Genomic DNA, 13,850 nt, shown 5'->3' on the forward strand with positions numbered 1-13,850 from the left:
TGTGTCTTGAGTCTAAAAAAAGATTTTTGGAAAAGTGCGTAAGTTTATTTGGTTCATAAGAAGAAAGTTGTAGAGGAAGAAATGCATTAACTTATGACATACTGTGTTTTAAACTTATTTATAACTGAATAACTTAGCTAAAATTGCTAACTTTCTGAAACTCCTGATTTCCAAAATGGGTCTTGGACGATTGGATTTTGTAGCATGATTTGAAATTTTTACATAAATGTAGATTTATAGTCCCTTTTATTGTGATGGTTTTTGAAAATCAATTATTTTTCTTTGTGTTTGGTTTATAACACTAGTTCCTTCCCCCTTGTTTCTAATAAAGGTTACTGAATAGTAATTTTGCATTTTATTCAAGTAATACATGTATTATAAAATTTTTCTCTTGGTTTCATAGTTGTGGATTTCTCAGTGTTTTAAATCAGTAAGAGAAACAATATATAAGAAAATCTGACAGATTGAAGAAAAGTATTTAATTTTAACTTAAAAGCACAAAGAAAACGAGGATATAATCCTTTCTATAAGATGTATACATCTTTGTTATTTGTTGTTAAATTTTGGTCTTGTTATTCCAACTGATGCAAATTTTTTTTACAAAAACAATGAAATAATGCAGATCTTTCTTCATTGTCAGCAGGATGAGATTGTCTGAAACGAAGAATAGGTATGATAGTTTTCTTAGATTTTGTACATCATAGGTGGCAAAGACACTATCAAAATATTTGTTAATAAGCTTTAAGGTGTACTAGGAGGTACTTTGAAAAACCAAATGCACTGAGAGAAAGTGACAGGTAAATTTTGAGAATATTTATATTTGAGAAAATAATACCAAATTCTTAGGACAGTTTTTATTTGCTAGATGGCGTTAGCATGCTGTAAACATTAGAAAGTGTATTTACAATCTACCTTCACTTGGAGAAAGAGTAATAAGGTACAAATTGTATAGGATTGATTACAGCTTAAGTTTTTTTAAGTAATCACAATGAATTAGATTGAATTCATAATCTAGAATTATCTGTATCTTATATTAAATGTTTTTAAGATAATGGGTAAATGATTAATTCTTGAAGTTCAAAACTGAAATTGTTGTGTTTGTTAGTTTTGAACACATTTGGCTATACACATACATTCATTCATATGCTCTTAACATTTCTACTATCAAAGTGTTCTGAATGATATTTACTTTGTTAATTTTGTTGTATTTTGTTTTTTCCTAAAATATTTATTTCAGGTTTAGATTGTCTTTGTTATAGACTTTAATAATTTTGTGAACTAAGCATAGAATTAGCCATGTTGAAATGTGTAGTAGTTTGCCATTTGTCTTTAAAAAGATAGTTTTTTTTATATTATTTAGATATACCATAAATCTGTTTACCCTGCAGGTGTGATGAATGCAGACTGTGCTACCATTTTGGCTGTTTGGATCCTCCTTTGAAAAAGTCTCCTAAACAAACAGGCTATGGATGGATATGTCAGGAGTGTGATTCTTCATCTTCTAAGGTAAGGAGAAAAAAAGTCCGTAAGAAGAAATGTTTTACTTCATTTTGATAGCCATATCATACCATCAGCTTCCTAACTTTAAAGATAAGTATAATTGTGAACGACCAACATTTTAATCTAATGTGCTTTAAGAATATTTTGCGATGGTGATTTTATTGCCTTTAAAATAAGGAATAAACAGCTCTACTAAATTATAGTAGTTTCTTCCAAAATATTTTAGCTGTTTTGTGTATTTTCTATGTAACTGTAACATATTAAATAGTGTTACTAGCCGCCAAAGAAAGTCACCCTGTGCTAATTTACTACATCTAAGGAATGGCAGGGAAATTCTGCTTTGGGTCATAAGAAATTTGTTTTGACAAATACATATTAACATATATAAATGTGAATCAACAGAATAACCAATAAAATCCAATTTTATTTTGTAGATGACTCATTAAGTATATTGTAAATGTTTTATAAAATCTGTTCTTTGAGATCTAAGCAAAATAAGTCAGAGAAAGACAAATACTATATGATTTCACTCATGTGGAATTAAAGAAACAAAACATGAGTATGGGGGGGAGTAAAAGATAAGTCTATTCTTGAGAAAACTAGTTTTTATATCCTAAAATTTTATTTTTGATATTTATTTAGCTAAGTAGAAAGGATAATAAGGCTGTTGAATATTTTATCTCAAAAAATTACTGAAATTATATCTTTTGAATATCAATATTACAACCTTAAATTGCAGTAATCTACAGTTTAAGATTATTGTTTCTTTAAAGTCTGAATAGACTCCTGATACTTTAACTCATTTGACAAAAATATTGAATGTGTTTGAACTAAGACATTCTGGTCAGCTGTAGGTTAATCAAATTGTTCTTCCTTAAATAGACAATGGAAATCAGCTATCTACTGTAATATGGACATGAAACCATCTTTCTTAAATGCCATTTAAATGGCATTTGTCTGTCCTACAGTTAATTAAAATTGATACTGAATTCCTTTCTAATTGTGGAATCAAATATGTGTGTGTGTATGTGTGTGTATTCTTTTTTTTTCTTTTTGGCCTAATTGTTGCCTTTAGATTCTGAGTCTAATTTTGAGTGTTCAAGAACCTTGATAATGGCCAAGGAAAATAGTATGTGGATTGAGTCTAGTAATTCATTAATGAATGGTCTGTTTTTAATTTGAGATCCTCCAAAGGATAGGAATTCACTGTTTTCAGAACATACCAAAATCATGAATAATCCCAAACGCATAATGGATATCTGTATAAATATTTGCAGTCTTACCTTTTAATAAAGTATAAGCTCTAGTAAAAAAAAGACAAAAAAAATCCCAAAATACGTATTTTTTAAGTTAAAATGACTACCTAGATTACCACAGAAGCCATCTGTAAAAATTTATTTATAAAAAACTGCAGAAAAACATTTGGTTATAGAAAAAAACCTATTTAAAGCATTCTTTAAATAACCAGCTTTATTAAAAATTTTATATATTTGTATAATGATTATTAAAATAGAAAATAATGTGTATTTTATTTAATAACCAAGCATTTTTTCCCAAGATTTTAAACTATACAGTATCAAAAATTATTTTCCAGGCATTTTATTAAGACCCAGATTTAAGAGGGAGCATATTTAATAGCAAAGGTTTTATTGCATGATTAAAAAAATGCTTTACAGAAATTGTATTTAAAAATGAAAAAACTGTGGTTGTACTAAGGATTTGAGAGAGTTGTCTTATGGGACTCTTTGTGGTGTAATATGATTTTTCTAATACAGTTTTTATGTGGGGTTTCCTCCTACCCTCAACAAGCAAATTAGGAAAGCATCTTTTAAAGGATTTATTGCCCTTTATAAACACACTTTTTTTGCATACATTCTTTTGAAAAGGTTCTGTACTACTATAAATGTGTACCATTTATTTAGTGCTTAAAGAATGGCTTTAAGTTATATAGTAATTCCATTAATGAATACTGAAAATGAAAGAGGGGCCTATTTCACATATGTTAGGAGTATATCATACATTTTGTAATGCACTAGGATGCCAGTAGCCATTGAGAAGGATAAGGTATTTTTATTTTTATTTTTGTTTTTCCCTCTTTACGAGACAGTAAGTCTTTGGATGCTGATGGAAATCCATTAGGAAGGCACATTGTTAGAAAACTTGAATTTCCTGTATTCTGACCTCTGATTGAATACCAGATATAAACAACCAACTTGGTCAAAATTTCATCCAATTATGGTATCTATATATAATCTTTGGAATGTCACAGCATTTTACTGTAAGGTTTACAGCAGTGAAGTGGAGTTGTATTTTTATCATACCTACATGACTATGGTATACTTATACTTTTTTCCAATAAAAAAATTAAATTTAATGTAATAGTTCAGCTGGAAACTTAATTTATTACCTTGAATATTTGTGTTGCATCCATTCTGTTTTGTTTACTTTTGAAGACTTCCATTCTTGACCAGCAGGTAGTAGATTTCTGCTTACATTTTCCTTTGAAACAGATGTTTGCCAGTTTGGGTCCCAAGAAGAATGCATTGATAGATATAATGTCATGCTTTGTAATTCAGTGAATTGCTGCGGGAGCTATTTTAAATTAAGAAATCAGTATATTATTAGCATCAGAGTCAAAATTAGTATCATCTTAGGGCCTAAAAGAATCCCACAATGGAAGTTAATATACTCTGCTTGTCCTTCATTTTCTTCTATTAGATTTGGTGGAGTGTCATTTGTTAGGTAATACTGGGTATGTTTGCCATGTTCATATATTTTAATGATATGAAAAGTAAGATAGAAATCGTTACTGCCAGGAGAAGGGAAGTGAATCAGTTGCTAATAAATTTAGGTAGGGGGGAGTGAATGTGTAAAATTGTGACAGCCGTAAAATATATATCCAACTTCCTTTCTCTGTGGTAGTCAGGATTATTAAGTCCAAGAAGTCTTAACTTTTATGATAAAAATTCAACTCCCAAATAAGAAATTATTTATTTTGCTTAGAATTTTAGATAAACTACAAGGTGAGGGTATATAGCTGAATATGTGCTTGAAAATGCATTGCATTTTAAATAGTAATTTAACTGTTAATATTGTCTCCAAATTTTTTGTAGCAGGGGAAACTCTAAAATATCACCATGTATACTCTCAGCAGCATAATACATTTATACATGTCTTTGTCTCTCAAGTAATAGGTTTATTGCTGTGGGTTTTATGAGGGCAAAAATCTTCTGTCACAAATCCTGCTTATTACTTTTTTGGAAATTCCACTAAAATCTAAGAAGATTCATATCATAATCCATAATTTTGAGTTTCAGTACATGATAAAATACACCTAAGTGTAGTTAGTTTTAATACTGATTTAGTAACAATTTACCTAAAAGTAGGATAGTTTTTTAAATTAAGAAATAATTGACATACAACATATTAGTTTGGGGTATGATAACCTAATCATTCAATATTTGTATACAGAATGACTTTTTATTCTATCCAGACCCATGAAGTATGGCATGATAAGGCTTTCTCTGCCTTATCAACCCATTATAAACCTAGTTAGTTTACTTTAGGATCCATGAAAAATGACTACATGGATACAGATACATACATATACATGTGCACACATAGAAACACAAATTTGCACACATGGAAACACAAATTCACATACATACAAACATATGGAAACACATATGCACAAAACATGCCTTCTCCCATAAGCTATGCTTCAAAGACATTTGACTAAGATAGCGGCTATTATGTTTACATTCGGTGGAGCTAGTTCGTTGCTACCTGTCATCATGCATTAGTGATTTTCTTTCTGCTCTTTACTGTGTTGTGATAATAATACTGTTAATGAGTGCTATATGCCTGGAAAAGCAGTTCATTTTATTCTTAATCCTCTTCTTCACCTATCTCTTACTTTTTCTTCCCTCTCATTCCATCTGTTCATCCAAGCCAAATAACTGGAATCATCTTCAAGCTTTGTTTATCCTTGTCCCATGTAGAAAATCACTTCCTGAGTCCTGTAAAAGTTTTCTTCCTTAAATGTTTCTCCAGTGTGCTCTTTGTTCCTTTTCTCCGTTGCTACTGCCTTGATTCAGTGTCTCACTTTTTCCTCATTCTATCAGTTTCTCCTGTTTTGGAAACTATCTACATAGGTCTGCCATACTCATCTATTTTACCCATTCTCTTTACTAGAGGCCTCCAAAATGAAGTATTTGCACCCTAAGAGATAGGCAAGATAACTAATAAAACCAACTTACTTCTATATAACATCCCATTTTAATTTCTATGTCTGTGTTTTATAATGTAAATAATATGTAATACTGTAGTATAAGTGTATAACTTCACACATATATATGTTAAGATTCATATTTAAAATATTTTTAGTATGGGGGTACATCAACAATAATGTTTGGGGACCATACTCCTATGCTGGTACTAGAGTAATCTTTCATAAAGTATAACTTTAATTACTTGACTAGTTTTCTTCAAGTCTTCTCCATTCTTCTCTTCACCTTTTAATTAATTAATTCTGAGGAAGGTCCTTGATACTATGCAAATACCCTATTCTTCATCAAACTTTCATTTTCTGTTTTATTCAGTAGATTATATTGGTTATTACCATTTATTTTGATGTTCAGATTGTCCCAAATTTGGCTAATGGAAGCCACTTCAGGCTGTCTTCTGACACTTCAACCTAGCATCTATGTCCTTTTGACATGATCCCAGCAGTCTTTAAATACTTCCTTACTAAAGATGTTCCAGGCTCAACTATACTTTTCCTTTCCCTATTCTTGGAACCAGCCATTTCTCCAAGGAGCTCCATTTCCTTTCAGTGGAGAATGGTATTTAGAAACCAAGATGTGGGTGCTAGATGTGCTCATTGTTACTGCACTATTCCTTCTAGGTTGTCTCAGTAGACAGAGCCAAGGGTTAGATGTATGTATACATACACATTGCATCTATATTTCTGCCTTTATAGACATTGGAAACCATTCCACTTTTCTCCCTGACAGAAAACTGGATCCCATTATTCTTAAATATTATGTATTTTTTAAGATTTTATTTATTTATTTATTTATTTTTATTTTTTTATTTATTTATTTGAATGAGAGAGAGAGAAAGAGAGTGCAAGCAAGAGGGAGCCGACACAGGGCTTGATCTCACGACCCTGAGATCATGACCTGAACTGAAACCAAGAGGCGGATGCTTAACCGAGGTGCCCCACATTATTCTTAAATATTTTTATATGATTAGTCCCCTGATAGAAAACTAATCTCTTATCACTCTCCAATCTCACCCCACAAGGACACCTATTTTGCTTACTATAGCCTGATGGTTTTTATTTTTATTTTTTGTTTTTAAAGATTTTATTTATTTGACAGAGAGAGACACAGTGAGAGAGGGCACACAAGCAGGGGAAGTGGGAGAGGGAGAAGCAGGCTTCCCGCGGAGCAGGGATCCTGATGCAGGGCTTGGTCCCAGGACCCTGGGACCATGACCTAAGCCAAAGGCAGACGCTTAACGACTGAGCCACCCAGGCACCCCAGTCTGATGGTTTTTAGACTGAATTGTTTGGGAGGAGGTGAGAGAGGGAATGAGGGTGGACATTTATATTTTTTACAAGCTCCCTAAATTATTTTAATGAGCAGTCAAGAATAAAGAATCTCTGTTTTATGTATATTAATTCTTCAGTTATTAAAAAGATTTTAATCTAAAAATTAACTTTCAGAACTTTAAAACAAATATACACAATGCCTATAACCCAAGTGAAACATCAACAAACTACTTTAAAATTATGTTGTATACTTACATATAAGTTACAAGGTAGACTAAGTATTGTATTTATTTTTTAAATATAGGACACAGTTCACTATTCCGTCTTTTTCTAGAGTATACGTGATATAGATCTCAACAACTTCTGTCTGCTAAAACACCCAAAATGAAGGTAATTTATTTTGACATGGTTAAATGAACATGTATAAATGTTTTTTAAAGTGCTTCATCCATGTCATATGTATTCACAAATTGCCACTAAGAATTTAAATGTTTATCACATAATTTACAGTGCCTGTGCCAGTTATGATTTTAACTGTTCATCCTTATTTAAGCTCTGTTTGGTGAAAAGCTATAGAGTATACATGACAGGTCATTATCTGACTACTACAAGATGAACTATCTTAGAATGGAGACCTCCATTTGGTTCATTCTTATTTGATCTATCTAGTATACTACTCTTTTTGAGCAATAGTAAGTTGAATTCATATGCATAGAAATGTCATCTACATCCCTATGTAAGATTTTCTGGAACTACAAATGCAGTAATACATGCCTGCTGAGGCAAATGGTACTGTTTGATAATCATTTGTATTAGAAATCCCTAAGTAGGGAAAGTATGATTTTATTTTTTCATCTTTATTTTCTAGTTTTCTGCATTAGGCAACTAGAATTCTATAAACGGTATACCTGAGTAAAAACTACATATATAAATATTTATTTTCAAGTAAAATATTCATTGTGAATTTTTCCCCTCTAAGAACTGAACAAAACAATCTCTCCAGGGAGTATATTGCCATGATACATTAAACAAGCACATTTAATCTGGTAATATTAGCTGTCTGAATTTTTTATATGATGAAAATTTATGAAAAATATAAAATTAAGGGGTGCCTGGCTGGCTCAGTTGGTGGAGCATGCGACTATCGGGGTTGTGAGTTCCAGCCCCATGTTGGGTGAGGAGATTACTTAAAGTAATCCTTTTAAAGTTCTTTTAAATTTGAAGTCTATAACTGACCTTTTAAAAAGAAAAAGATTTTTAAAATATTTTAACTATTCATTTGACCTCTGGGATTTTGTCTAACATTAGGTTAAATTTTAAGTTTCTGGATTTAGCATGGTTGAAAAGTCGCTTTCAGGTAAAAATTGTACCATTTAACTGTATTAATTCAGTATTCTTCTAGCATTTGTATGACAAGCATTAAAGCTTAGAACAGTGCTTCAGCAAGTTTTACTGAGTTTCAATTTGCCTTTTTACTGATACAGGTATGTAGGAGTCTGGAGACAAGTTGTTTATAAACGTAAAATATTGTTTATACAGTATCTTAACAGTAGAATACCATTGAACAAATCTGTGGTAGTTTTTAGACTTCCTAAAGGTCTGAGAATTAAAACTAGTATGGTTATCCTTGATGATAGTTGTAGTTACATATTTAAACTTTAGATTTCCTCTTTGCTATGAGGGATAAAGCCCACAGTCTTCTAGTGGATCTTCTACCTTTTATCTAGATTAAGTTCAGGATATTGCCATTTACTCTGGCATTTTCTATGGCAGGCAAGACTGTTTGTATAAATGTCTTATTTAAGCCCTTAGTTTCTGAGTGTTGTAATTTTAGACTAGTAACAATGATTTGTGTATTCAATAAGAAGTAATGGTCATTAACAATTCCACTAATTATAGTTGGTACTGTGCTTTTTTAAGTAGAATGTATTTTTTTAAACTGAATATTTATGTACTGAACTGAACTTACTATTTGTCATTATTGCTTGCTCAGAGGTTCTTTACTTGATTGTCCTAGACATTTTCTGAAACCTATTCCAGGTAATATTTTTATCGAGTAACAGTTTTGAGCTAAACAAAGACTGTTGATTATTCTTTATAATAGAATTAGAATCTCTACTGATCTATTTAGTTCTATAACTTAAGGTAATCTTCATGGGGACTAAGTAATACATGTTAAGCATATTGATATACTTTGATATGTCATGGGTAGGTATTCCTTAAGAATCTTTCTGAAAATATGATTTCTGTATTCCAGGTAAAGTTTGTCAGTGTTTATGACATATATTTGTATATATTTCAACATCATATTCATAGAAAGAAAATGGAACCTCTAAAATTAGAATTTTTTAATGTTAATAATTTGCAAAATTGAAAAACTAAATCAGTTTTTAGGTTACACTTACTACAAACTGGAAAAACCAAGCTATTTTCTAATTTAGATGGTATGTGGGCATGATGCATTTGCATAGCATGCTGTGGAATACCATATGTGATAAGAAACTAACTCATAACTGAGAGATAAAGTACAGTAGGGTGCCAAACATGGGAATGCCTTTCAGAACTCACCAATTTTATACTATCCTTTAGTTTTTAAATCTTTTTTTTTAAATTATATATATTTATATTATGTTGGAGGAAAAAGCCACCTACTAAAAATCTGGTCGTTAGGCTGAAAGATTTTCATTACAGAATTTAAAAAGTTAATAAGAATATTTTTACCTGTTAACCCAGCATTATTAAATTTGGATTATATAATATATTAATGTAAGAATTCAGAAGGAAGGTAGACTATATTAATTACGTAAACTTGCTATTCCAGTATTTATATATAATATAACAGTGAGAGACCTTGTTTGCTACAAAGAGATGGTCCTAGTTGAAATAGGGTAGCCCATTCTCAGAGTTGTGGAACTAACCTAAATAATAGGAAAGGCTTTAACTTTTAACTCCTAGCTTCAAAAAAACAGAGTGAGATTTCATGTCTTCCCACTGCAAATAGTTTATTCCTTCTAATTTATTAAACATTTATTTTAACTATTTCATCATTGTGTGGAATTACTTATCTGTTAAAAATTATCTTTCTAACCTATTGTGGTTTCAGAAGTACTGTTTATCTACAAGTAAAACTTCTTCAAAACTAAGCTGAGAAAATTCAAAGAATGACTCTGAAAGTTAATGGAATTGAGTTCTGAACTCAAATATATTTAATTATTCTAATCTAGATGTTCTGATAGAATCCTTACCAAGATTGATAAGATATTGTAGATTAGGGGTTGGGGACATAGCCAGAGTGTTATGCCATGTTACTTACATTTTAACATGTTCATTTTTTGACATTTCTGAAATTAGGGTGTGTGTCTATAAGCAGTTTGTATTTTTAAATCAAAACATTTCTTTATTTCTTAAAAATTTGCCATTAAGTTTATGGAATTTCTTATAATTTGAAGCATTGTTGAGTAACAAAACAGTAATTTAAAATATAGGGAAAGTCAAAGTATGCAATACATTGTAGAATAAAGAGCTTTATGAGCTTTGAAAAGAAACAGACTGGGTCCAGATATTAACTATTTATGATGCTTGTGACCTTTAGCAAGTTGCTTCAGTTCAGTGAGCTTCAGGTTGCTTATTTGTGAAAGGTTTAATGGCAATACTTGGAATAATAGATATCTCTTCTTATTCTTAAACAATAATTTTAGTTACAGAGAGAAAAGTTCAAAACTAGTGCTAATGTTCTGATTTTCTAATGTAAGAAATGTTTTTAAAAAGTAATCTGAAGAGCAGTTTTCTGTTTTATTTTTTGTCTTCACGTACCAAGTATAAATCTTTTCTTGCCTCTTTCAGAGTTTCACACTAAACAGAGTAAGGTCATGTCTAACATTTCCATTCACAAAAAAGTCCATTGTTTTAATTTCTTGCTAGAGTTAAGAGGTGATGAAAGCTATCTTTCTAATTCATCTGCTTTTTAAACTAAGGCACCTATGGCTCTCTAAACTTTTTTACATATTATACTATTCCATAAGGTATTTTTTTCTGTCTATTGTGTATCATTAGCACATAGTTTTTTTTAATAATGATGGTAATGACTGTTTCACATTGAATATAGAATTATGGTCCTCTGTGATTCACACAGATCGATACACTGGCGTGTTTATTTTATAAGTAGAAGGCATATTATTTAGAAAGTAAAGGTTTACTGTCATATTTAAAACACTGGTTCTACCAAGAATTGAATAATAAAAAAAAGATGTAATTGGTATGGGTATAAAAAGAAACTTGTTTTTAACTAAAGATAGATTTTGTTAATAGGTGAAGAAATACTCAAGAAATTTCCCATAGACTGTGGAGGGGTATTATTTCCTGGTTAAGGTCATGAAAACTATAAACCTGAAACTGAAATCAAAATAAGAAGTAAATAAAATGAAATTTAAAATTAAACGATTGAAGACAGGTGTAAGATAATTATGAGTTTACTTTGTCAAAGTATATAAAGTTTTTGATAATAAAAGATTTCATCAAGCCTAATGAATGACTTATAGAGAACAGGCATGTATCAGCAACACATCCTTTTATCATCTAAATGTTTGAAAACTCCTAAGGATGGAAATGTAGAAGGTTATGGACTAGTCTTTCACATTCCTTGTAAAGCCTGGAAATTAAGGTTATTAACTTTTAGGGCATACTGTGTAAACATATTTGGAATTTCATAACATGATTATGTGACTTCAATATGTCTTTTTTTAAATTAATATATAATACATTATTTGTTTCAGGGGTACAGGTCTGTGATTCATCAGTCTTAACAATATGTCTTTTTTTTTTTTAAAGATTTTATTTATTTGAGAGAGAGTGCATGCACAAGTGGGGGGGAAGGGCAGAGGGAGAGGGAGAGAGAGAATCTCAAGTTGAATCTCCTCTGAGCATGGAGCCTGACGCAGGGCTTGATTCCATGACCTTGAGATCATGACCTGAGCTGAAATCAAGAGTCAGGCGCTTAACCAACTAAGGCACCCAGGTGCCCTTCAGTATGTCTTATTTCATTTATGCCAAGCGAAAGCCTCATTCTTTTTTCTTTTTTCTTTCTTTTTAAGATTTATTTATTTACTTGAAAGAGAGAGCACACGCATGCAAGCACGCAAGCAAGGGGAGGGGCAGAGGGAGAGGGAGAAGCAAACTTCCCACTGAGCAGGGAGCCAGGCATGAGGCTCAATCCCAGGACCTGGGGTCATGACCTGAGCGGAAGTCAGGCGCTTTACTGACAGAGCCACCCAGGTGCCCTTGCGAAAAGCCTCAGTAAAGAAATCTGTACTCATTCTCAGATGCTACTAATGTCCTTCTTTTGGAAAAGTAGATCTCAATATGTGCTTTACATGTATGAGTCAAAGGGTAGAGATTTATACATGTAAATTCTTCAGAGCCCTATCTTTACACCCCGTATTTCTTCTCCTCTCTGCCACCACTCCCCTGATTTCCAGTGGAAACCTTTAATAATATATTCTTCCTTAGTCATAGCATATAAATTTCTCTGTTACCTTCATGTTACTTTAAAAAATGGGTGTCTGACTTTCTGGGAATATCATATATGCTGCTTTTAACTTATTTTCCATTGGTAGAATGCTAAGTAAGGCAAATTATAAGACTGTGGTCCACACAGTCTTGCCATGGCCCTAGCCTAGCCCTGTCCTGCTCCATATTAAATTATTAGCTTCAGTTCTTATTTTGATAGGGACTCAGAACTACCTTTCACTAAACTTTAATAAGTTAAGTGAACATCACTTTATTCCTTCTTGTGCTCTGTCAAAAATTTTTCAGTCTTCTGATTTACATCATAATTTGACATTTTCATCACTCGTCAATTCACATAGCCCAAATGCCAGTGATTTTTCCTCAAAGCCTACAAACCACCTGCACCATGATCTTCTAAAGTACTGTTAAATATGCAATTTGGAAGGCCCATACAGACCTGCGAAATCAGTATTTCTGGAATGGTGCTCAAGAATCAGCATTTTTATAAGCACCACAGGTGATAAGTAAAGTTTAAGAACCACTGCTTTTGACCCTAATTTCTTTTAAATTCCTTAGTTTTGTCTCTACTTCAAGTATTCATTTATTGTGCCTATAGACTGTCTTTCAACCCCCCAGGCAGATTCAAGGTAGACTGATGATAACCTGATTCAGGTTCACTACACTAGCATTCCTGGGTTACTAATATACCATATTCCCTTTCTTTTTTCCAATTTCTGGAATTGCTCAGCAACATCTTAAGGATCTTCTCTGAGCTATAAATTCAGTTTGCTCCCATGCAGCATCTTCCTCAATTACTCTGCTTCATCTTTTTTCTTCTTCGCAGCAGCAGTTAATAGTGGTGGTTACTTCCTCCTTTTTACAAATGGCCTTCCCCCCTTTCAGTGAACTTATTTTCTCCTGGTTTTCTCCCTTCTTAGGAGACCATATATATCTTTGGTCTTTTTGATAGGCTTCTTTGGCTTCTTTTTGTAGTCTTCTTTTCTTACTTTGCAGGTGACAGCATCCATACCCAAAGCTGATCCAACCTGAAGCTGTCCAACTCCTCTCTTTTTTTTTTTTCTTTCTTTTCTTTTCTTTGCTTCTCTTCTCTTCTCTTCTCTTTTTTCTTTCTCTTTCCCTCCCTTCCTTCCTCTCTCCCTCCCTCACTCCTCCCCTCCCTCTCCTCTCTCCTCCCCCTCCTCCCCTTCCTCTTTTTCTTTCTTTCTTTCTTCCTTTCTTTCTCTTTCTTTCTTTCTTTCTTTCTTTCTTTCTTTCTTTCTTTCTTTCT

The 13,850-nt window shown here is 32.0% G+C and overlaps 1 protein-coding gene across 4 annotated transcripts in view; it reads left to right on the top strand.

The window, feature by feature from the left end:
• Positions 1 to 13,850, top strand: part of PHF14 (PHD finger protein 14) — a 221,562-nt gene that overhangs the window by 137,963 nt on the left and 69,749 nt on the right. For 2 of the 4 annotated variants that reach the window (XM_035020638.1, XM_035020640.1), the window contains exons 17-18: positions 641 to 670; positions 1,389 to 1,506. In XM_035020638.1, the coding sequence (XP_034876529.1) occupies positions 641 to 670; positions 1,389 to 1,506 (148 nt within the window). The remainder of the gene's footprint in view (positions 1 to 640; positions 671 to 1,388; positions 1,507 to 13,850) is intronic. The other 2 variants (XM_035020639.1, XM_035020641.1) reach the window with 1 other exon arrangement.

Source organism: Mirounga leonina, unplaced genomic scaffold (genome assembly GCF_011800145.1).
Source record: "Mirounga leonina isolate KUSES-001 unplaced genomic scaffold, KU_Mleo_1.0 Mir_174, whole genome shotgun sequence".
Lineage (NCBI taxonomy): Eukaryota > Metazoa > Chordata > Mammalia > Carnivora > Phocidae > Mirounga > Mirounga leonina.